Source organism: Anabas testudineus, chromosome 13 (assembly GCF_900324465.2).
Source record: "Anabas testudineus chromosome 13, fAnaTes1.2, whole genome shotgun sequence".
Classification (NCBI taxonomy): domain Eukaryota; kingdom Metazoa; phylum Chordata; class Actinopteri; order Anabantiformes; family Anabantidae; genus Anabas; species Anabas testudineus.
In genome coordinates, this window is record NC_046622.1 from 11,345,781 (window position 1) to 11,369,420 (window position 23,640).

General features: G+C 39.4%; 1 protein-coding gene across 1 annotated transcript; it reads right to left on the reverse strand.

The window, feature by feature from the left end:
- Window positions 1-569: 569 nt before the first annotated feature.
- On the reverse strand, window positions 570-23,338 carry kcnj5 (potassium inwardly rectifying channel subfamily J member 5). The gene is made up of 5 exons (XM_026364174.1): window positions 23,311-23,338; window positions 21,178-21,755; window positions 12,519-12,601; window positions 9,440-10,313; window positions 570-2,749 (listed from the first exon to the last, which is right to left on the reverse strand). The coding sequence occupies exons 3-5, from the start codon at window positions 12,579-12,581 to the stop codon at window positions 2,370-2,372; spliced, it is 1,317 nt and encodes a 438-aa protein (XP_026219959.1). The 5' UTR covers window positions 12,582-12,601; window positions 21,178-21,755; window positions 23,311-23,338; the 3' UTR covers window positions 570-2,369.
- Window positions 23,339-23,640: the final 302 nt, after the last annotated feature.

Below are 23,640 nucleotides of genomic sequence, written 5' to 3' on the forward strand. Positions count from 1 at the left end.
TAGCTGTACTTGCCTGTTTGATTATTCTGTCAGCTGTTTATATGATTGGGCGTGTGTTTATGAACACTTTGTGTGAACATACAAAGCTGACCCAGGGAAATTATATTTGACTTTAAAGTCTCATTTAAGTGTTGAGCAGTTACTGCTGAGCTGCATCCAAACTGTGCTGCTGTACATTTTAATGAATTGATTCAAATTCAGAAACTGAATGGTTCTTGATGCTATCTTTCATATTTGTTTCCTTTAACGTGCATAAAGCAGTTTTTGCCCCAAGCCTTAGCTCAAGACAAGATTGTTCTGCATGGATAATTAACTGTTGCATATAACTCTAGTTCAGGATTTGATACACAGCTAATCCAGTTTTCAGGTTGCTTGTGAGCAAGACAGCAGTTTTACTCAGAACTACAAGGTTCAATAATTCGTTTCGTCACACTAAAACTGGAGTGCATGCTAAATGAAGATACTTTTCATACAAAGAAATGTGCAAAATAACCCACTGTCACATACACACATATACTCACTCATGCATGCACACATTATCTAACAGCAGCATGTTATTCTTTCGGCCATATTATGTTTATTCCCATTAGAACACACAGAAAACAGATGACATTCCAGCAATGAAAGATGTTTTCTCTCCAATGAAAACACATTAAGCAAATGGATAAGACGCTATGATGTCACAATAAAAATAAATACATTGATTGAACAAGCATCTGTAAAAAAACAAACCAAAAAAAAAAAAGAATAATTGGATATTTTATTGGAAAGTGGGAGATTTAAAACATGAAGATTATTTTTAGCACAAGTAATTTCTGACTATTAATGCATCATTTGAATTTCATGCCTATATAAAATACCCTGTGTTTCTTACTGTATTAAACTTACTCAGCAATGGGTGACATGCAAGCTCTGACATATGACCTTTCAAAAAAAATTATGGCCTTCACAGGTGAGGTGACAGCTTCCAAAACAGTAGTTACATGGGCTTCTAATTATATTAAGTAAATAACCTAAATGTGGATTATGGAAAAGGGCCAAGATGGAAACAAGTGCATGTGGACAAACAAAACCTAAAAGGCTCAGAGGAAAAAGTTACAAAAGATGAATTCAGGGTCCAAATGGTTGTCTGTTAATATATATCAGCCCTGTCATAGACTGGTAACCTGTCCAGGGTGTTCTCTGCCTCTTGCCTAATAACAGTTGGTTTCCTATGTTTCGTTTTCAAGTCATACCAAACAGGAAACAATTTCGCTTATGAAACATTTGAAATATTTATAAATGGGGTGTATAAAAATCAATCAAATTACAAATAGCAGTTGTGCATGAATATTTCAAATGAATGTTTTAATCCACACTTCAATGTCACTTCTAAGCTGAACTGACAAGCCTCGTCCAATAGCGACGGGAAGGTGGGTGGTCAGGTCAGTGTGGGGTCACCTCATGGGAAATTGTGCTTCATGAACCAATAAAAGCATTTGACATTGATGTTGCTTCAGGGGGAAGAGAAATAAAATCTCTAACTCACGAATACGTTTTTAAAAGAGCTGTGCAGTAACACATATACAGTAACTTCCACTAGCTTTGCCTGGTTTTAATGTTAATTATTTCAGCACCTGAAAAACAACATTAAATGAGGTATCAGCTGATGACCTTTAGGTCAAGACTCCTGTTGTGTTGGCAAGATCAGCAAAAACAATGACAATATTTGTGATTTAGGACTGTGGTCACCAGTAGACGATGCAGTTTATAGGACAGCGTCCTGCATTCTCTCTTGACCATGAGAACTAGAAGCCTTAGACATTTCTTCCCAGTTGAACGGGATTTTTGAGAATTAAAACATTGCTACCAAATAAATATAAAATAATCTCCCACAAAAAAAAAAGAAAAAGAATTTTATTACCACACAAAAACTGCATCCAGACACATTATTTGAGTTGTGAGACCGATGTTCTGCTTAAATGAAGTTGTTTCAACACTCTAAAATGAGAATATTGGAGTATCCATAATAAGCCCATTCTCAGTAATGGCTACCAGTTTTAGCTCAAGTTTACATTATAGAACTTGAGCAGTTATAGCAGTAAGTGGTCACTATGATTATAAAAAGACAATCTGAACCACCGAATTTTAAGTGTAGATATATATGCTGTTGGTGTGTGTCTGTGTATGTGTACTCAAGTCTACAAAACCAATCTATACTATAGATTGACGCTCTAGTAGAGGAGTATTGCATGGGTAAGGGGCTGGAGACAGATCTCTTGTGTCCCCCAAGCATTGCAATGGAAAAAGCTGGCCATTCACTAAATGAAGCATTATATTGTCCTGTCCTCTTGTTCGGACTGTCCTGGGTTTTCAGCTGATGTGTCCAGTTAGTCAGGCAGTCCATCAGCAAGTGGCATCTCCTCCAAAGCAGCAGCTGAGCCATTAGTCTCTCCCTTGTCACCGCCTGAATCTCTCTCCTCCTCATCCTGGCTTAGTGGGTCCTGTTCGGAAAGGCGGTTTAAGGGGTCAAAAGTATGCATTTTAAGCTCAGGGCTGAGGAGTGAAAGCTGAGGCAACAGTGGCTCCTCGCGAAGCTTAGCAGCAAGCTCCTTGGCGCTGCAGGTGGGGGTGTTGGTCTCATAGACATCGTGGAAGTTGTTGTAGTCTACCTCGTAGAAGCCCTTCTCCAAGGAGAGTACGGGCGTAAAGCGATAACCCCAAAGCACCTCTGTGTCCAGGTAGGAACTCCGTGCTTGACATGTCATCCCTGTCACAGTTATGGAGAGTCCACATGCACACAAAAACACACATACACCGTCAATACGTAACGCACGTACACAGTGCGTGAAAAGAGACAAGCACACACCCGATCAGAGTGGACAGGCAAACAAAACAAAGTGATGGAAAGATGTAAAGGGAGAAGAAGAGACATCATCATTAATGGTTCCATAGAAAGGGCCAACAACATGTGAAAGTAATAACACTATGAGCTCTCTGGCTGACAACATACATTACACATTTACACGACAACATTGTAAACAAGTGTTTCTTGTTAGTGTCTTATTAGGTACCTGCTTTCTGAGGTGGGTTTTTACCGATAAGTAAGAAGAAAAAGAACTTATTTGGCAACACAGTCTCACAACTGTACTTGATTTGTATACTGAAAGATACAAATTTTAGCATTTGCAAAAAAAAAACAGTTGGTGCTGGTAAGTGTGGGAAAATTATAGCACAGGTGTTGCTATTTCACGTGCCCGATAGCTTTCCTCAAATGACAACATACATGTGAAAACGACTAGTGGAAACGAACTGGAGATGGTAAGTCATATATGTAGGCTGATAACTAATTGGATAACAAACACAAATAAAAACTAATGTAAGAAATTGATTAGCAAATACTTACAAATTGCACCATCAATAGCAAAGAGTCAATTTTGTGACTCATTAATGCAATGTCAGTATTCATAAAAACATGTATGCTAACCTTTAATGCAGTGCAACACATGTGAAACAAGTGCTTAAATTAAATGACAGTGGTGAAAAAAAAATAGCTACATGTGTGAATTAACATCCAGAGTCCTACATGCTGTGACTTAACTGAAATGTGTATTTTCTAATTCTCCCTGCTCTTCTTCTTCATGACTATCATCAACTCACGCAGGTGTTTCACATTTAGCCAATCGGACTCACCCCTAGGAGAGTGTCCACAAGCTAAGAAAACCACGGCTCATTACAGCCATCTTACACCCATCTGCCTACAAGTGTGTGTGTGTGTCAAGAGTCACTTTAAGATAAAAACACCCGACTCGTCATTAGTCACCCAGCTGTTAAGTAACGTAATGTGCTGTTTCACACACATAACATGTCCCATAAGAAATGCGCTCTGAAATTTATGTGGATGCTGAACGGATATGGTACGTAATGTCGCAGAGAGAGGAGGGGTTTTTGCACCTTTTCTTCAGCTTGAGCCTCTAGACATGAGTGGCCTAGTTTCCACATTTAACTTGGAAAAAAAAAAAACAACAACTTTGTTTTGTATTTCTGTGACAAGATGATCAAATACAATACAGCACCTTTCAGTTACTAATGGCAAGGGCTTTCTATTGTGCCTATTACGGGTGATGGCATACATTGACGTTTCAGCTCAGAGCTCAACCATTAAGTTGTGAAGATCAATTAGTATATTGCTCTTTTAACATTTCAAATAAGTGCAATTGTCTTAACACGTCTGAAAGACAGATAGTTTACTCACACACACACGTCTATGAATTGGCACACTGTATAGCTTTGTAAGGGTTTATTAAATTACATTTTGAGAGCAGTTATTTCCTGAGGGATTCGATCAAAATGAAAAACCTGTTCAAGTGACTCAAATAATTTAGAAATATGAACAAACAGCTACTATAAGTACCACTCTTCATCTGACACACACACACACACAAGCAAGCAGACTTTTCTCTCACTTATTTGTAAAAATTATACTGGCATGATTTACAGTAAGAGGTCTTATACCAGTTGATACATGTAAAGGACATAAGTACAGTTGATTTTCTAGTAATATTACTATTATTATCATTATTATTTTACTGTTTTCTGCTCCTTATTCATAATTAGCAGTCACATGACCTATGCAGAGTAAAGGCTAATTAGACACGTCACACACTCCAGCACATCCAAAAGATTCTCAATGGGGTTAAGGTCTGAATGCTGTGGAGGCCAACCATGTGTGAAAATGATGTCTCTTGCTCCCTGAACCACTCTTTTACATATTAAACCTGATTTATCCTGGCATTGTCATCTTGAAATATGCCAAAAATGGATAGAGAGAATAACCTGGTCATTCAGTATATTCAGGTAGTCAGCTGACCTCATTCTTTGGACACATAACGTTACTGAACCTAGATCTGACCAACTGCAGCAAGCCCAGATCATAGCACTGCCCCCACAGGCTTGTACGGTAGGCACTAGGCATGATGGGTGCATCACTTCACTGCCTCTCTTCTTACCCTGATGCTCTCATCACTCTGAAACAGGGTAAATCTGGACTCATCAAACCACATGACCTTCGTCTTCCACTGGACAGTTCTTAACCCAGTTTTAGTAGTTTCATCAATGTCCTTAGATCTTTTATTTGCTATATCATGTCAATAATTTAAACCTTCTGAAACAGATTAACATCTTTTCCACGACCACAGGTTGTGTCTTCAGACATGGTTGTTTAAGAAATTAGAAACTACTCACTGCATCAGTTAGGGTTAAATAACTTGTTGGCAGCTGAAAAATAATCCTCTATGCTGTAATTATCCAATGGGAGGTTTTTACTTATTTGCTTAGTTCAATCAAGGTGGTGACGGGTTGGACGGGCAGTGTATTTTAATGAGGTTATATTTTATATAACATAACTGTAGTCAATAAAAACTGCAAACTTGTGAAATGTTATCAGCCAAAGCCCTATTCTGCCACAATTCAAAATATACATAAAAGTACAGTTAACTACAGATCATAGGACTAGAAGCTTTCTTTCTCTGCCTGGTTCATTGAGGATGCTCTGGGAACAAACTTGGAGCTAAATATCCTATTATGCATTTTGTGTCACAGTTACAAAGATGATCAATGGGCAAATGAAGATTTCTTGAAATACATAACACAAATTTAGTTGCTTCCTGCATAAAAACTAACAAAAAACTGCATTCTGGGTTTTCACATCATGGAAATGCAGCTTCATGATGCCATTGATTTTTCACTGATGCTATTTCTACCAACAAGGCTGCATAAACAGAAATATACATCTTAACGGCACGAAAACAATCAGTGTAGTTAAAAAACAATTGAGGTCTATTCAGGATAATATAGAAAACCATAAGAGTAATCTTATATAAACGGTATATGCATAAATGGAAGAGAGTAAACAATATTTTTTCTCCTTACATACTTAATGATCAACATATTTTCTCCACCATATTTTAAAGATCTTATAGTACCATATTATCCAAACAAAACACTACTCTCAGAGTACAAGTCTACTGGAGTTTCCCTACGTAGAAATGGGAGGCAGACCTTTAGTTATAGCTCTTCAGATCCATCTTGTAGGCACACCATTACATACATAATGCTAATATTAACTACGATGAACTGACAATGGATCCGTAAAGTGCAGGTCCGTAGCTCCAGCATGTGACCTGTCATTAACTAATTATATTTGTATTTAACAAAAATAACCATTTGATAAAATCAATATAGACTATTTCCAGAAACAGAGATAAAAACAAAACAAAAAACTATATTTTTCATCCATTTCTCCTGTAATACATTTCTTTTGTATTATGCTATAAGGAGTCTATGGGAATTTAGGAATTACCTCCAGAGTTAGAGTTAGTCGTTAAAGTGTTGTTAGATGCCTTCACAGACTTAAAACCAACTTGGTTTACCATCTCTGTGACTTCAATGTGAATTGGATAGGCATTGTTAGGGTGAGAAATACTATAAATATTGAGTTTTGCAACATAGCATGGAGCTTTATAGTCATTTGTTTTCACCTTTTAATGTAAAGTGCCTTGATTTGGCACAATTGAATTGAATTGAATTCAATTCAATTCAATGCAGGATGCATTGTGAAATAGGTTATTATAATTTGAAAAAAAGTTTTCAGAGTTGGCCAGATGGAGGATTAAAAAAACTGTATTTGTTAGACTGTGATATCCCTGTCACAGACTAAAAGAAAGGTTAGCACCCAACAATACGGTGAAAAGCAGACATTTGAGAACAGATTATGAGCAGTTTGTTGTCTGAAAAATATGCAGACATAGGTCTGCAGATCTGTTTTCCTGGATTTTTACAAAAAATATCAAACAAAAAACACCACTACAGACACTTGTGTGTACATAATAATAATAATGATGCAAGATGCTTCAGCGATTCTGAGAACTGGGGTAAAGCATATTTTATATATAAATAATGAACTGTCAAAGAAACAGGTGACAAAGCAGCATTAAACCAGCTACATTCAGAAACACATCAGTAATAAACACAAGGTTTGTTGTCAGCAACACAGGCACATGACTGGGCATCCGGCACAGCAAAATAAGTTAGAAATGTTACAATAAATTGCAGCATGATCAAATTTTAGTTTGATGCAAGCATCAGTTCACGTAGTGGTATTATGGTTGACCTAAATGCAAAAACTATACAGACAAGGTACATAAATTATCCCTCAGCTGTTTGTAAACAAGGTGTGACATTAGATAATACAGTTGTTGATTAGGCACAGATGAAATTTTAATAACTCTTTCAAATATTCAAATTTTAACTTTAATTGAAATGTGCCACAGTAGGAAAGTTGTCCCACAGAAATATTTGTTTAAATTTGACGCATGAATTCATATAATAATTAAAAAATAATCTAATTACTATTAAAATACTTGGTTCAATATATGAAAACAACAGACTGGTTGTCAATAGAGATGACAAAGGATCTTCTTAAAAAAGAAAATTAAGTCTTTTGACCACCCACTCATCTGTCACATCCAAAATTGGTGTAATTTTTCACTTAATAATGAGTTTATTTGCTAAATATGGACTGTTTAATTCAAGGACAATCGGATTAAAATATTTTATATTTGTGCTTAAATTATGGCACCATGAGTTGTACAAAGAAAAACTTTCACTAATGATGTACCACTACCTTAACATTACTCTTGACATATTCAAAGTGCTTAATATGCTTCTCAGTTTGATCAGATACACTTTTGCATAATATGGCTTTGGCCATCTATTCGTTGATACCCAATGCTGCTGATTCTTCACTTTTAAAATAGTAAGTGATTATGCTCATTGAATTCAAATTTGAATGTTTATTATGATCTTATGACTTTACAATTCTGCATCAAATGAGCAAGTTTCAAAAAGTTAATATTATTAATAATAATCATAGTAATTAATAATTTAGCAGGTGTATTTTTTTATAGTGAGGTCATAAAACACTGAACAGTCAATGGTAATGGGTGTTGAAACTTAACTTTAGATCACAGGCTTATGGACTGGGAACTGTTTCATTAGTTGTAACAAGGAAGTAGGGGGATGGGCAGTGGACGTTAAATTGGTCTGTTGCCTTGCGATCAAGGACAGAGACAACATAACCCTGCACAATGCCATGGTCTCTACCACTGATACAAAATGTGATGTAATGTCTGAGTCAAGTTTCTAGCCATGTGAGCAGAAAGCAGGATGACTACTAGGGCTTTGGAGGGAAAAAAATATAAATAATAAAATAAAAAATGAATCAGATAAGAAGACAGCAATGCCTGATAGCACGAGGGAGCTTGTTGGTTTGTTTTTTAAAAAGATAGTTCATCCAGTGAATCCAATAAATCAGCGTGTCACTTTTTCTAAAGTCCAGTGTGATATAATAAAGCAAATTAGGACATGTACTGCATAATGCATTGCATTTCAAATGAGCAGATTATAATTAGTGTTTGAACAAAGGCCAATAAACAGTTCAGCTTAGGCATATAAATAATACCTAATTTAGCCAACACCCCACATAAAACAAGTTAGAATAGCAAATTAACTGCTAGCTGTGCTCAATTGCCTTGTAATTGTTTTCATGTCACTGTATGTTTAGGAATAATAGGGAATATCTTTAGAGTAATAAATGTGTAGAATATCTTATATTCAATGTATTTGAAAATGGCAGCATCATTATCAGATAATTATGATTATTATAATGAAGATGTTCCTGCTTTTATCTTTTAATATGACAAAAGAAAAAAAGTCCTGGCCACATCTGCCTTATAAATATAACCAACCCAGTGCACTTTTGAGGACTGCTTGACCTTTATCCAAAACACAGATGGACAGTGTGGGTAGCGACACTTCATTCATTTTGAAATAAACAATATCAAAGACATAACTTTGAAGTAACAACAATAGAAAGACGAGCTGCAGTGAGTACAGAGAAACACTTGAAAGCAGTTGTAGATTGTCCACACTTTGAATCGCCTGCCTACAGGAAAATACTTGGAAATGTGTAGATATAATTTGCTGATGAAAACATAATGGTAGCTGTAGGATTAAATTCTCCACTCTCCTGGTGGAGTGGAGATTGCCACTCTCCTTGAAGAAAACATTTGTCAGCACTTATGAAATTATTGAATCAATAAAATCTGTCTTTCCGTCTATTAAAATGTTATCTTTTGCCATTATTAATAATTACAGATCAACACTCTTTTGCCTCCTCTCTTTAAAATCTTTCCACAAGAGCCTCTACAGTCTTTCCATCCATTTATCCATGGCCCCATCCCTCCAACTCAGCTCACTTCATACATCTAACGATTTATCAATCTGTTTCCCAGTTCATCTATCCACTGTTCATTTCCAGCACACCCTCCATATTTTTCCCCTTTTTTTAACCAGTGCCCTTGATCAACCCTCCACCCCACCCCACAACCACCTTTCATACCTGTAGCTTCCACCATGCCTTCAAGGATAACCACAATCTCAAACTCCTCCTTCTCCATTTGCGCCAATGACATCTCCCAGAAGGGGCTCTTTTCGTTGATCTCATGGGAGATGATAAGCGGGGACACCAGGAACAACCGGTCATCTCCAGTGTCAAAGCCAATGTTGATGTCAGTCTGGTTGAGTGGGATGAACTCCCCTTCCTTGGTCTGCTGCGAGCGGATCAGCTTTGCTCTGATTGATGCCTCCACAATGTGAGAGTTCCTCAGATCCCCCACCCTAAACATCAGGCACATCTTGTTGTCTCGCACTGATATGACAGCATTGTTCGAGAACATGAGGGTCTCTGCACGGTTCTTTGGCTGTGAGATCTTGACAAACATGCAGCCCACCATCATGGCATTGACAATAGAACCCAAGATGGCTTGCACTAAAAGCAGTATGATACCTTCGGGACATTTTTCTGTGATTACACGATACCCATACCCAATGGTGGTCTCCGTTTCAATAGAGAACAGGAAGGCTGAAACAAAACTGTTGAGGTTCTCCACACAGGGGGTCCAGCCCTCCTCGTCAGCATGCACCAAATCCCCACGGATGAGCGCTATCAACCACCACAGAAAGCCAAAGAATAGCCAGTTGACCACATAGACCAAGGTGAAAATAAAAAAACTAAGGCGCCATCGTAGGTCCACCAGTGTAGTGAACAAGTCACTGAGGTAACGGTAGGTCTCTTGGACATTTCCATGATGGACATTGCACTTGCCATCTTTCTGCACATATCGTTGGCGTGGTTTCTTTGCCGGGTCAGAAATCAAGTGGGTTCTCTCTGTTGAGATCTGAGCCTCACGCAAGTGTTTTGGAAGCTTCTTCACCTGTGTACATGAGAAAAAATAAAGAAGGGAGAAACAAAGTATAAGGATAAGGAGGTGAAGGAGTGCAAGAAAGCAGAAACAGGAAGGGGAAGGCAGCAAAAATATAAACAATCTAGATGTCTCTCCAGATGAGTGTACGTTTCAGAGGCTACAGTGTAGTTTAAGAGTTTGTTCTTGAGTATATATCTGTTAACCTTTTTTATGTGACTATGTTTCAAACTTGGCAAATCAACACTTGTGCTGTTGGTGGGAAAGCTGACAAAATTACAGGCTGTTACAAGTCACTGCTCTGTGCTGCTCCACAACTATATTGTAGGTATCAGTATACGTATGGGAGGCTAGAGGAAGAGACAATAGGAAACAACAAGAACACAAGGACAGCCAGGTCTTTGTCTATGTTGGCCCATCTCCAGCGAGGCGATCTGGCTCCACAGCTGCTACTCTGTCTCCCTCTCTGTCCCCTGTGTTCCCTCCCTTCGCACCCTATGGGACAATGACAGGCCTGGATAACAGACCCTACTCCAATAGACCCCTAGTATCATTGAAAAGAGACGCATATGCCTGGGCACACATATTGCACCTATCTCTAAAGTGACTTTCTAGATAGGTAGATGCAGGATTTCAATATTGTATGTTTAAGTGAATTTAGGATTATGAACAACAACGAATGATTCTGCAATGTATTCCTGCATTATGTGTTGTTGCTTAAGCACCTTCTTGAACAGACACGTGACTGAAAGGCACCTATGTAGAAGGCTAAAGTTATAAGGCATCTTTCAAGGAGACTAAGGGCGTGTTGGCATCACCCTGACACTTTCCAATCTGAGTTGATAATTGAAATGCATTGTGCTGAGGCAAGAAAACATCTCCTGTGCCCCCTGAATCTGTCGCTGCTAATCGGACACCTGTGATCCATCTCTCCCTGGAGTTGTCCTCACATCACCAGGGAAAGTTACGTCCTATTGTGCTTGTGCTGACTACCTCTCTGCTCTGTCACAAAGACAATGACTCCCACAGTTCAGCCAGGGAAGGACATTGTCTAAGGCACTACTATATCATTGCACTGCCTTCCCATTGCAGAGCTTGCTAATCTGTTGGCCAGGTTAATTCAGGGTGGTTTCATAATGGGAGGTATGTGACTATTTGCATCCAGGCAGACCTGCATGTATTGAGTTCAATGATTGATTTGAAGTGAGCCCTGTTTAAAGAACATTTTGACAAAGAAGTGAAAGACGATTCTTATTGACCCACATTGCAATTAGTGGCTCGATGACATTGTGCTCACTAAATGTCAATGTGCTCCCTTATTACCAAGTGCTCAGGGAAACTGGATCAAATATAGATTGAGACTCACAAACACACAAAGCCCTTAAAGTTAGACTTTCCACTGACAACAACAGTTAGTGTATAGAGTAGTTATTGTTAGGTTGTTGCTAATAACTACTACACTGCTTTAAATGAAAGACAAAATTATTACTCTTTTGGCTTGAGCTAATCGAGTGATAGATGAAGCTGTCACATGCAGTTGCTCCCAATCTTTGGCCTATGTAGTCAATATAATCCCTGGAGGAGATGGTCCATAAACAGATTCATTAGTTCTCTCTGTGTGGCAGCAGTAAGTGGTGGGTGGTTTCTCCCACCAAGCCTGTCTGGCTGTGCTTGGATAGACAATATAAGTTTGAGTCAGCTGAGAAATCATGATAAGATAACCACTACAACTCCACTATTTGTTTTTGGGAACGAGTGGGGTGTCTTTTCTTTGTTTCCCTATCTTTACTGCCAAGTAATGTGAACTAATGTATCAGAACCACATGCTGCTTTACAGATATTGTTTAGTTATACTTTGTGACGTTTGATCTATAATGTGTACTGCTTATTTAATCTATGAAGTATCTATGCAGCATATGTACTGTGCATCTAACAAGCGTTTGTCCTCCTAATTTCCACTTTTCTTGAAAAAACGTGAAATCTGTCTGGTTTACTGTGTCTCACACACAGTACAGTAGCTCTGTTCGAACTAATCATTCCCATTTCTCTTCTCTTTCGCTTTTCTTTCTCGTTCCCTTCGACTGCTCTTTAAATGAGCTCCTACCATCACCCCACTTATTCTCATATCAGCTCTCTCACGTACAATATAATCCTTTCCATCCCAGTTGTGGAAAGACAGTAGAGATCAGTTTGACCTGTAGTGGTGGTGCGGTTTACCTGTGCAGATGTGACTCCTATCTCCATGTTGTGGTCCATTAGGACTCGAGAATCTCCTGCCATCCTCAGCTGAAGTTCAATACCTGTAGAACAGGAGCAAATTAGTCAGTCAATATGTAAGCTTTAAAATATACATATTTACAATGTGATCTGTTTGTAAAGGTCAAAGTTACTGTGTGTATCCTGTAAATGTCCATTTGGCCTTTCTACCTTTGAACCATCCGCTATCTAAAATACACCCTCTTTGAAAGATACATATATTATGTCTACACTAACAATGGTATGTTGATGTATAGCGCACTCCACCCACTTCCCCTCCATCCCCAAGCACTGTGTAACTGTCATTAGTTAACATGACCATATTTGCCAGCTGGTGTAATTAGAACATACAGGAATTCACAAGGAAATTTGAAATAAAAGAGTTAAAAGCTCAGTTCTTCAACAGAGTAAGATGTTTGCAGTTGTTTAATTTGTCTGCATGCACAGGTTTCAATATTATATATTATATATTCCAATATCCTATAATCCAGCAACAATGCAATCATTCAAAAACATTTACATGCGCATATTTCTCTGAAAGATACAATAAATACCTGGAGCCTAAACACTGGAGTTTAGATGGTTTAGGTTTTACAAGGAATATTCTAACTTCCTGATTATTGTTATATTGTTTGGTATTTATCAATGTCAAAAACCAGAAAATCTCCATTGGTGTATCACATCCTTTTTATAGTGAATATAAATTATTAGCATCAGGACAAAGATGTAGTGCAGCACATTTGCAGACTGCCTGTGCACAGACATCCCCTATACCCTACAGTATGGCTCTGTTAAACAAATCCTTGTGGTCACCATCACAGGAGTTTTATGTTGTTTGATATGTGTGTGTAATAAACTGAGAGTTATTCGTTACTGAGGCTGCTGCAGTCTCTTTACATCCATAATGTAGAGGACAAAAAAAGAGCAAATTCTGTTCCTGTACTTGCACTTTGGATAATGACACAAACATTTTAGTCTTACTGGTGGAATGGAGTGACAATGTCAGTCAACCAGCTGATTGACAGGCTGGAATATTTTGACAGCTGTTAAATAAATTGCCCTGGAGTTTTGTCCAAAGAGATGACTATACTTCATGACTTTTCTTCTTGTGTAACCATTAGGGTGACACTTGTGGTTTAGATTGAAATAACTTGACAACTGTGTTTTGACATCCATAGTTCCCAGAGGATCCTCCTGACTTATCCTGGAATACTTCCAGGAGGTTAATGTTTTTGTGTTTTACTGAAATAAATCAAAGTATTGTGATATCTGTAACGTTAGTTATTTTAGCTATGTGTGTGTTTACTGACTTTTATAATCCTGATACAGAATTTGTCTGAAAAATGTTCACTGACAAAATTTATTTATAAATATACTGCAATGCAATATCAGCTTGCAGCAGCTAAAGATCCATCCATCCATCCATCCATCCATCCATCCATCCATCTATCCAGGAGTGATCAATTCACCAGGATACACCCAGGATAGATCCCCAGTCTATCACAGGTCGATGTAGAGAGACAGACAACTATTGCATTCATACTGCAGCTCAAGTATGATGACGATGTTTTTAAAATAATGTTCAGTATTCACAGCACCAGGTCAGGTAGGGAACATATCTGTCAATATAGAATTGAGAGGTACTGCAACACCTTAACAACCAGCAAGGATGAGTAAATGCATATGCAACATAATCTGTAAAAACACACTCCACAGTAAGTGTTAACATAAATTGCAAAATTTAAAATGTTATTTTATATTTAAAGTTCAATGTGAACACAGTATCATTCATATCAGAATCACAGCATTCTGTTTATGGAGCAAAATACTGAAAATGTACAGTATGTAAGTTAATTAACTCTAAGAGAAAGTGATTTCTTTCTTAATCAGCTGGAGACGGAGAAAGAAGTATTTGCTGTCACAGAAAATGCAGTCTGTCTCTTCTATTCCTTTACATTTTCTCTAATTTGAAATGAGAGTACATATTATCTTTGTGGTTGTTTTTAGAAACTCCGGAGCAGCTAGGTGATGTGCTGACAGTGTACAATATATCTGTGATGTGATGTGATTTTAAAGATAATTTCTTTGCTCCTGAATTCTGTTCCGACCCAGGTATTTTTAAACATCTGTTATGTGAGGTGCAAAGTGACAGGAGAAGTAGAAAAGAAACACTTTCAACATGTCCTGAATGATGTGGGATTTAATAACAGCCACCGCTGTAGTTGTAAGAGTGGGAGTGCGAGTGTGTTGAGGGAACCTCAGATAAAGCCCTAATTTTAGCAGCAATCTTTTAACACCTTTGTAGCTCCAAAAGAGGAAATTAACTTATAGAGCCCTTAGAGGTCTACTTTTAATTTACTAAAAGAATAAGGCATACATCTGGCTTTATAAACAGCAAAGCAAAAAAAATAAGATACAGGTAAATTGCTTTTGCCGCTGGTTTCTGACCTTAACAACATCTGACATTTCTTTGTCATCTGTCTTTGATGTTACTCTATTTGATTGCTGACAAGCAAGGAGAGGGAGTGCAAAGGCGAGAACGGAGAAGTGAGAGGACCACGTCAAAAATCAGATCCACGTAGGAATGTAGTGTTGACATTGATGGTCCAAAGCAAAGGGCAGAGTAACGTGACAGGCATTTGAGTAGGGAGAAGACAGACAGACAGATAGCAGAGGCGCAGGACACACACAAAGCTTCCGAAAAAACCTTGCAGAATACATTAAAAGGGGTTGCAAGGTCTGACTCATTTTAGGTTCTCTCATGAATTAAACATGACTCCCTGGAGATTTGTGAACTGCAGACCTGCGTGTATTTTCTGAGAGGCTGGGACTTTGGTGTGTGTGTGTGTGTGTGTGTGTGTGTGTGTGTGTGTGTGTGTGTGTGTGTGTGTGTGTGTGCGTTCACAGCAGCAGACTCAACAAGCCCAAATGAGAGGTGTTCGAACATGGATAGCAGCAAGAGTATTTTATCTTGGTGCTTTAAGAGGGTAACAAGCATTTATCTTGTTACCGAGAGAATGACAGGATGCTTTAGCTGAATTGTGCTTGTGTCCTGATAACAAGAGCACTCATCTATTGTGCTTAAAGCCAAGGGGTACTAGTAAACCAGGGAATCTGCTTCCTTTACGTTCCTGTAGATACATTTTCAGTATTTGCCGATGCTGCATAATGTAAACAGAAATCTGTACAGATCATAGCATTTTTATCATGTAACCTGTGGCACGCTCTGTCATTTTCCCCTATGGCATGTATTGAAGTGAACAGTGCTTGCTTTGAGATTTAATTTTCCACATTTTCAGATCTTTAAAAACCTGTGTTTTCAGCTGTGGGAGCAATTCTGAAACTATCCTGAAGCTGGGCAAAGAGAGGGTTTACATCAATGATAATCACTGCTCCAGTAAAGGGTCCTGTGACAGATTAATTACCTGAATTACAATTCTCACTTAGTCAACATATTTATAAACTGTTTCATTCTATAAATTGCTTTATTTATTTATCATTATGTGGAGGTAATTAATCTAGGTATTCTAATCTATGGAGAAAACTGTTTGAAATTTGCCCTGATGTGCTAACTTTGCAAATACAGAGAAATAAAGCCTGCAGCTTTCAAGGCTCCGGATCTCCAAGTTTTAAAAATCTGCAATGTTTTACCAAACATACTACATAATGTATTTCAGGCTGTTACCTGACACACTGCTTATGTTTTCACAGTTACTCTTATGGATTGTAGCCTTGCTGCTCAGTATGACAAGGTTACAAATGGCAGTAATACTGCAGTTGCAAACTCAGCAGCATCATTTAATATACAATACAAATTGACTATTAGTGGGAACTCATCCATACGTTCGGAGGTCAGAGCTTGCAATTTTCTGTCGGTTCATCAAATGCGTTGCTGACACGAGCGAGACACAGAAAAATATATAAACAAAAAATAAGTAAATAAAGGAAAAAAGTATTGAAACAGCAACTTTATTTACAGAATAACCAAATCAGATAGATGTCTACTCTGCTATAATTGTTATATCTACTCTTTCTGTTCCTTGGCCATGGAAGCACTACAACTTTCTATTCCCTTTATTCCGTAGTCTCCTTCACTCCTTCCCTAAGTGAAACCAAAGAGTCATGGTTACTGGACCTGTCATGATTATGTGCAGGGCTAAGATTGGCCTATAAAATAACATGGCTTCATCCCTATCTCTGCTCACTTATGACACTTTGAGGTCGGGCAGGTCAAATGACTAAAAATGTCCCCAGCTAGTTTGGCTCCAGGGGCCAGCAAATACAAACAGTCACCCACACACACCAAGTTCATAACATTCCCTCCCTCCCATTTTCCATTATGCCCGATAGTGTGGTGAGTGTATTCAGTTGTGTCCTTCTCATGGATGACCTTCTCTGGAGTGACACTGCTGCGCCGAGATGTTCGATTCACACTTGAGAAACAATTTCCCTAATGATATGTCCAAGTCTCTCTCTTAGGCACACATTTCATCCTTCTCTCTCTCTGTTGCGCATTCACTCTCCCTCTTACAGTACATTTTACACACATCCTTGATCAAAAGGAGAGTTGTTCAAACCAAGAATAGCCGGTGCCTAGCTACATGTTTCAGATCTGGGATGGGATCTAAACCTAACACCTGCTGGAGACAAATAACACCCTCTTCAAACACGCTGGCCTGGAGCGTGAAAGACGTGATGGAGAGAGAGTCATGAGATATGTGAGGGTGGGTGGGTAGGCATGGGCGTTTCTGTCAATGTCTTGCTGTGATTGAAGGCTTCCCCTATGCCACTATTCTGTGTTAGCAGGAATAAATGATGGCAAAGCAAAAAATGTGACTGGAATGAGGGAGGAGATTTGTGGAGATGATGATTATGATCTGCAACCAGCAATAAAAACATAATAATTTCATAATAATATTATAACAAATCTATTTGTTAATTGATTATAAGTCAGATGCAGTTATCTGAAACCTCTGCTTCAAACATGATTCTACTACTATTGCATGTGGTTCATTAATTTCATGTTTCACCTCACTGTAGAGGACAGGGAGGATGGGAGGACAAGAGCAGGGTGGGGTGGGGCTGCAGATCCAGGCAGTGCATGGCAAATTCTAGAGGAGCCAAAGGTCAAATGGCCTTGATTGGAATTCCTGACATGCTTCACTGTGTCCCCATGCTTGTCCCTTTGAGAAGCCTCCTTCTCTATAGTCAGCACATACCAAGTCAGAATAAAATGAGATTATGACCCCACGGCTCCATCTTACAAACCCCCCAGAACAGTTTGTTTGACACAGAAGCTGAGTAACGTGCCCTCTGTTCAGTACAGTTTCTTACAAGGTGTCCTTTGCCGAAGATCTTAATACTCTGTTGCAGACAGCTGATGACAAGTGTGAATGAGTCTTGCATGTGAAGCACGTTGGGGTTAAAGAAAAATGCTCAGGAAGACATCATCTAAAAAAACATGTTGTTTTTAAAAATCCATGCAGTCGCTCAGGCCTTTTTAGCCATCTGTTTTATTAGGTTGCAAATCGATGGGCATGTGCTTCACTGTGTAATGGGTACTCAGGCTTCATAAATGTTTACCTAAAACATGAAAAAATCTCATCTCAACTTTAGTTGAACTGCCAGTTGTGCATCAGTGTAAGCAAATCACATTGCTGCACATTTGATATCCTGGACAATAATAAACTGTAGATGCAGTGTTTGTTTATAAATCATATAAGAATCTCTATATAAATAAAATATATAAAACAGGCTATATGTAAGATGAGTATATTACATCTATGCGTACATGTACTGTGAGAATACAGGAAACCTTTAACACAAGGAACGAGCATGTGATTTAGTAACACAGGCCTCCCTGAAGGCCTAACAGCTGGACAGGAGACACTGCTGCGATTCTGCCATCATTTGCCATTCTTAACAAAGGAGTCGGCATGAGTTGCAGGATGGATCATCACTTATCAAAGCAGCTCTCCGTCAAAGTTGGATTAGACCCACTGGATAAACCAGGAGCAGGAGACGAGGTACAACTTTCAATACATGCCACATGACCTCTGCAGACGAATATAAACCTTTACAGAGATTCTTTAAAAGCCAGTTAACCTGGACATGGATTGCAGCTCCACTGCATATTCTTACTGCTAATCTGCTACATAAACTCCCACCAAACTGTCCCCTTAACAGACAGTTTACAGAGGAGCTCATAGACAGACACCAAGGACAAGGTGACCTTACACAAGAAGCCATTTTTTGCTTATTTGTTGATTATCAGGTGTAGAAGCCAGGTTAACTCAGATTTCTGTACCTATAACCCCCTATCAGTGACCTGAGACCTGACAAGAGATTTGTTTTGGTGTAGCGGTGCTGACAAGACGTGAACCATGAAACAGCCATTTCTCTCTCTAAAGAGAAGCTGAAGGTTTATTTGTGCTGCATGTACATCCTGGAGCAGCAGCTCCGAGCACTCGATCAACTTTATGTGTGACAGGACTGAAGGAGAAATACATGCATCGTGAAGTTGTTGCCGAATCAGTGAGTGGATGGCACCATAAATCTCGTACACAAACATGGTAGACGACACAACACACAACAGACGCAGGGGCTTGAATTTGCATTGGTTACAGTTTTATGAGGGCATAAACAGATTGTGTAAGAAATTGTATGCTGCTTATATTGAGTGTGGAGAGATTGGACGGTTTTCATATACAGCAGACACGTAAGTGCAAAGCTATTGCTTTGAAATTATACACAAAGATATTTTTTTTAAAGAGGGGAGTGTACAAACAAGAGCTCAAGCAGAATATATGCATGACAACTAATCCAGCAGTGCGGCATAAATAAGGCATCTGCATGTAGGTCTAACGACAACTGATTCGTTTGTTTGCAGTACACAGCCATGCACACACAAAACAAAACAAACAAACAAAAGAAATCTTCACGCCTGGCTAACCAGAATTTGACACAAATATGCCGCTGTGGTATTAAAGAACGTGGACTCCCTCGACAAACTTAGCTTTGTCCCCATCCCCTAGAGATGCAAGGTCTTGACTATATAATCACCTACAATTAATAATTCACAGGGTCTTCTCTTTCGAGATCGTACTTAGATCTTTCTGAGAATTATATCTGCTCTTTGCACTCTTTGCTGTCCACCTAACAGGGAAATCAGGAAATAATAAAGGAGTGAGGTAGACGGCACTGAGTTGTTGTTACAGTGATAGTTCTGATAAAAAAGGTCAAAAGGCCATCAGTCAAAAACCATTAGCACTTTCTGTTACTCTCTGGAAATAGCCAATCAGAAACTGGCTGTGAACAGGGTCATGGTTAATTATAGTGATAAAGCAACTTGATGTGCAGCAAGTCGACTGGTTTTGTTTTGCAAAGACAGAATTAAATAAAATTGCATTCACTCAAAAAGGAGATTGAGAATGTGCCGTATGTAAAAAGGTAGTTAATGATGACAGCAGAGATGAGTTGCATGAGTAATGGAGAACAGTTATTAATAAAATGATGATTGACTTCACACCCTGTCTTGACGCTGTCTCTATAATGAGACAATAGCAAGCAGAACCAGGGCTTTGGGAAAACTGTGCTCAATTACTGTGGCTACTAAGCCCAATGCATTGTCATCAAAGTTTTGCAGCAATAACACCTCTTCACCAGATGTGTGTTCTGCAAAGTGCATTGAACTGAGGCTATTGTGGGGACAAAGTAGAAAGAGAGAGAGTTTTTCAAGAGAATGAAAATATATCACCTTCTCCCAGTGCTTTTGGTGGACCCTACAGTACTCATAAAAACGCTACCGAGAGCTATCGCTCCCTCTCATCTCACACTTTTTATTGTATGTATAAAAATGTGCAGGAGTTGAAACACGCTGCACTGTGTGTCGGTGGCAGGAGACCCCCTCCTCCACACACGCACATGCTGTTACAGTACAACACAGAACGATGCACTCCTGCGTTGCTCCTGCTCTCACTGCTGCTGCTGCTGCTGCTGCTGCTGCTGCACTTGTAAAACTCCTGCACTGCACTGAAAGAACTACAGCGCAGCACCTGAGTGGGCACGAACAGTGGAGGCTTTGACAGGCTTTTCTCTGCTTGCGTCAGAGAAACCCAGCGGCTTTTTGATCAAACCTGTCCCTGCCGTGAGGGAAAAGATATGCATGTTGATGATTGACACCATGTATCAATCAGTGACACAAGATGTAGGAGACAAGATGTGATGATAAAGATCGTGGCTGATGAACGAGAGCAATCCTTTTCACATCAGCACTTTTCCTTTCCCAGCGTTTCTGCTTGTGAAGTGTCTTGCTATCTGTTCTTGTGTCGCTGTTTCTAGCTGAGTCTCATAGTTTTAATCTCAAGTAATGCACACTTTTTTTTTTTTTTTTTTTTATTAGGCAAGCCACTCCAGATGGGCTTCTTCGCTGTGCAATGACACACATAATACAATCACAGCATGCAGTGCCATCCACAGACAAATTGAGGGGGAGCTCGGATGTGGAGCCGCGGTCATATCATGCATCAACGGCTTTAAAACCTCTCCTCTCCTCTTTTGCCTTCATCTCTGTCTCTACCTCTGTTTTTTTTTTCCCCCATCAGCGGTACACAAGGCTTACCTTCAGGTCTCTGCAGGAGTAGCTGGCAGGCTCCCTTCGAGGCATTTCACAGCTGCTGTTCTTCCCAGGACTGCACGCTCGTTTCCTGGCTTTGTTCAGTCAACAGCAGCCCTCCTGGATCTTCTTTGCCATCCAGCTCCCTCTGCTCTTCACCGCTCTCTATCTACTCCAGTGTGAGAGGGGGGTCTGTGCATGCATGTGCGTGTGAGGGAAAGGAAAAGGGAGAGGGAGAGAGGCAGAGAGGTTGGGAGAAGAGATGGAAAGGTTGTAAACATCTGTGTGCTCTCTTTTGAATGCTCCACTCGTCTCTCTTTCACGCAGAGACTGGACCTCTTGTCTCTCAGGATTCGTTCCTTTAAAGGAATGTATGCATTTGTGCCTTTTTATAGAGTACACATGCATTTCTATCACATGGCTCCATTTTCACTGCTGCAGAGGCAGATAGATATATGCTCAAGTACAGTAGCGGGGTGAATGTGTTTCTGTGTGTGTGTGTGTGTGTGCAAGCAGGGGAAGAGAAATAGTGAAGAGGAGCGTGGTATAATCAACTGCTCTAAAACTGCGCTTGAAGAAAAAGACTAATAGGTTTGAAAGAGAAACAAAAGGAAAACACACAGATCAAGACATAGGAGGAACAGAAATAGAGGAATGTGGGGAAAAAAGAGAGAAAATAATGATGAAGAGTATAATATCTCATAAATATCTCATCAGAAGCAGCCAACAGAGCCAGTTTGGTACAACTTTGCTTACAGCATTTCAAGTCATAAAGTAAATGATGCCTCCTGAATGATCTGAACTGAAAGCGAATTGACCTCAGCTGTTAACAATTATCATCACATCGACTCTGATGATGGGCAGTGTGCTCATAAGGCAGGGTTCAAGAGTAAAATAAATTAACGGAGCATGGCAGCAGGAGGGACTCTGTGAGCTCATTTATTCCCCACAAATTTAAAATCAGTTCAACAGTCACAGGGAAGTGTGTGATCTGCGCACATGAAAGGACACGCAGTACAGGCCGAGACAGATGAATGGATGCTTGACACTGTGATGTTATTAGGTGTGGAGAAAATGAAATGTGACTCGACATAACAGAGGAGTAATGAGAACAAGAGCAAAGAGAGAAAGACGGGGAGATGATGATGATGATGAGTGGGGGAGGAGCAACTGAATAAACTATCACCAGAAAGGCACTACATGTACTTCCTGCATTGAGTTTGGGAGAAGATTTATGACTCTGCAGTCCCCTCTTTTGTTCTTCCATGTATCTCCCCCACTCCTTGCTGAGTTGTAAAGGACAGATAACTATAAGAGATTTTTTTTTTCCATCCTCTACAAGCAGGGGAGACAACGCCAGTAGATTTTGGAGCTTCAAGGAGCGAGGCTTGTGAGAGGTGATGAGGATTTGGAAGATGGGTTAAAGCACTCCTCAGGTAGTGGTGTTAATCTCCGCTGTGGCGGTTCCATTCGTACAAATTATTAGTTTTTTCTTTATTCAGCATCAGCACCACATGGCTCCTGCGTGCGAATCTGTCCCCTGTGGCACCCAATGCCTCAGATCCCGGGCGTGTATAATCATCGGACCTCCTGGGAATTCACCGTTATTGATCAAGCCCAAGCCCCTTCCACTTCATTACTTCCACTGTTCATGCTGTAGAGAAAACCATTCAGGGGACTGTATCACCTCACGTGAATTGCTCATCACACAGAACAAAGCTTGGAGGAGACTTTTGGATTATGTAAAACAATCTGCCTCATGTTAAAGAGGTTTAGGAAACATCAAATAATAGGCTTTTCATTCCTTTAAAAAATGATCCATTAGAAGTATCACAATGACAAATTCTGCTGAGGTACTAGAGAATAGTTCAAGAGTATAATTTGAAGTCCTATTTAATATTCATCATCATATTTACATGTGAAATGAGAGGTAAACCTTAGATTATGTTTAATATTTTCCATTATTCCTAAAAACAGTCATGGCTAGTATGTATACTACAGTGTAAATATGTAGGAATAGTGGGCATAAAAAAGAGAAACACATAATATAAATACTAAGTGACATGTGTAGCAAGGCATGGTCATCAGCTGAAGAAATGGTTCAGAGGCTATAACTGCGGGAAAAGAAATTAGTTCTACCTGCTTGGAGGGAAGAAGCGACGAGGGAGTGTCATTTTTCTTAATCCTCCCTGTGCTCCTTTGGCTCAAGTATTCTGTTTTCTCCTGCAATCCCCCGCCTTAACCCCACCCCCGTCCTCACTCTTCCACTCACTCACCCTTTGACTCCATCCTTCATTGCTTTCTCTCACCTCCTCCCAGGCTTCATTAGCTCTGATTGATCCTCTTGTCAGTCCTCGTGGCACCGCAATGAACTGCACTGTTACTGTCGGCCCGAGGACAAAAAGGAGTGGGAATGAAAATCAGAGGTGGAGATGTTTCTTAAAAAAAGTTTATAATGGCACTGCAACA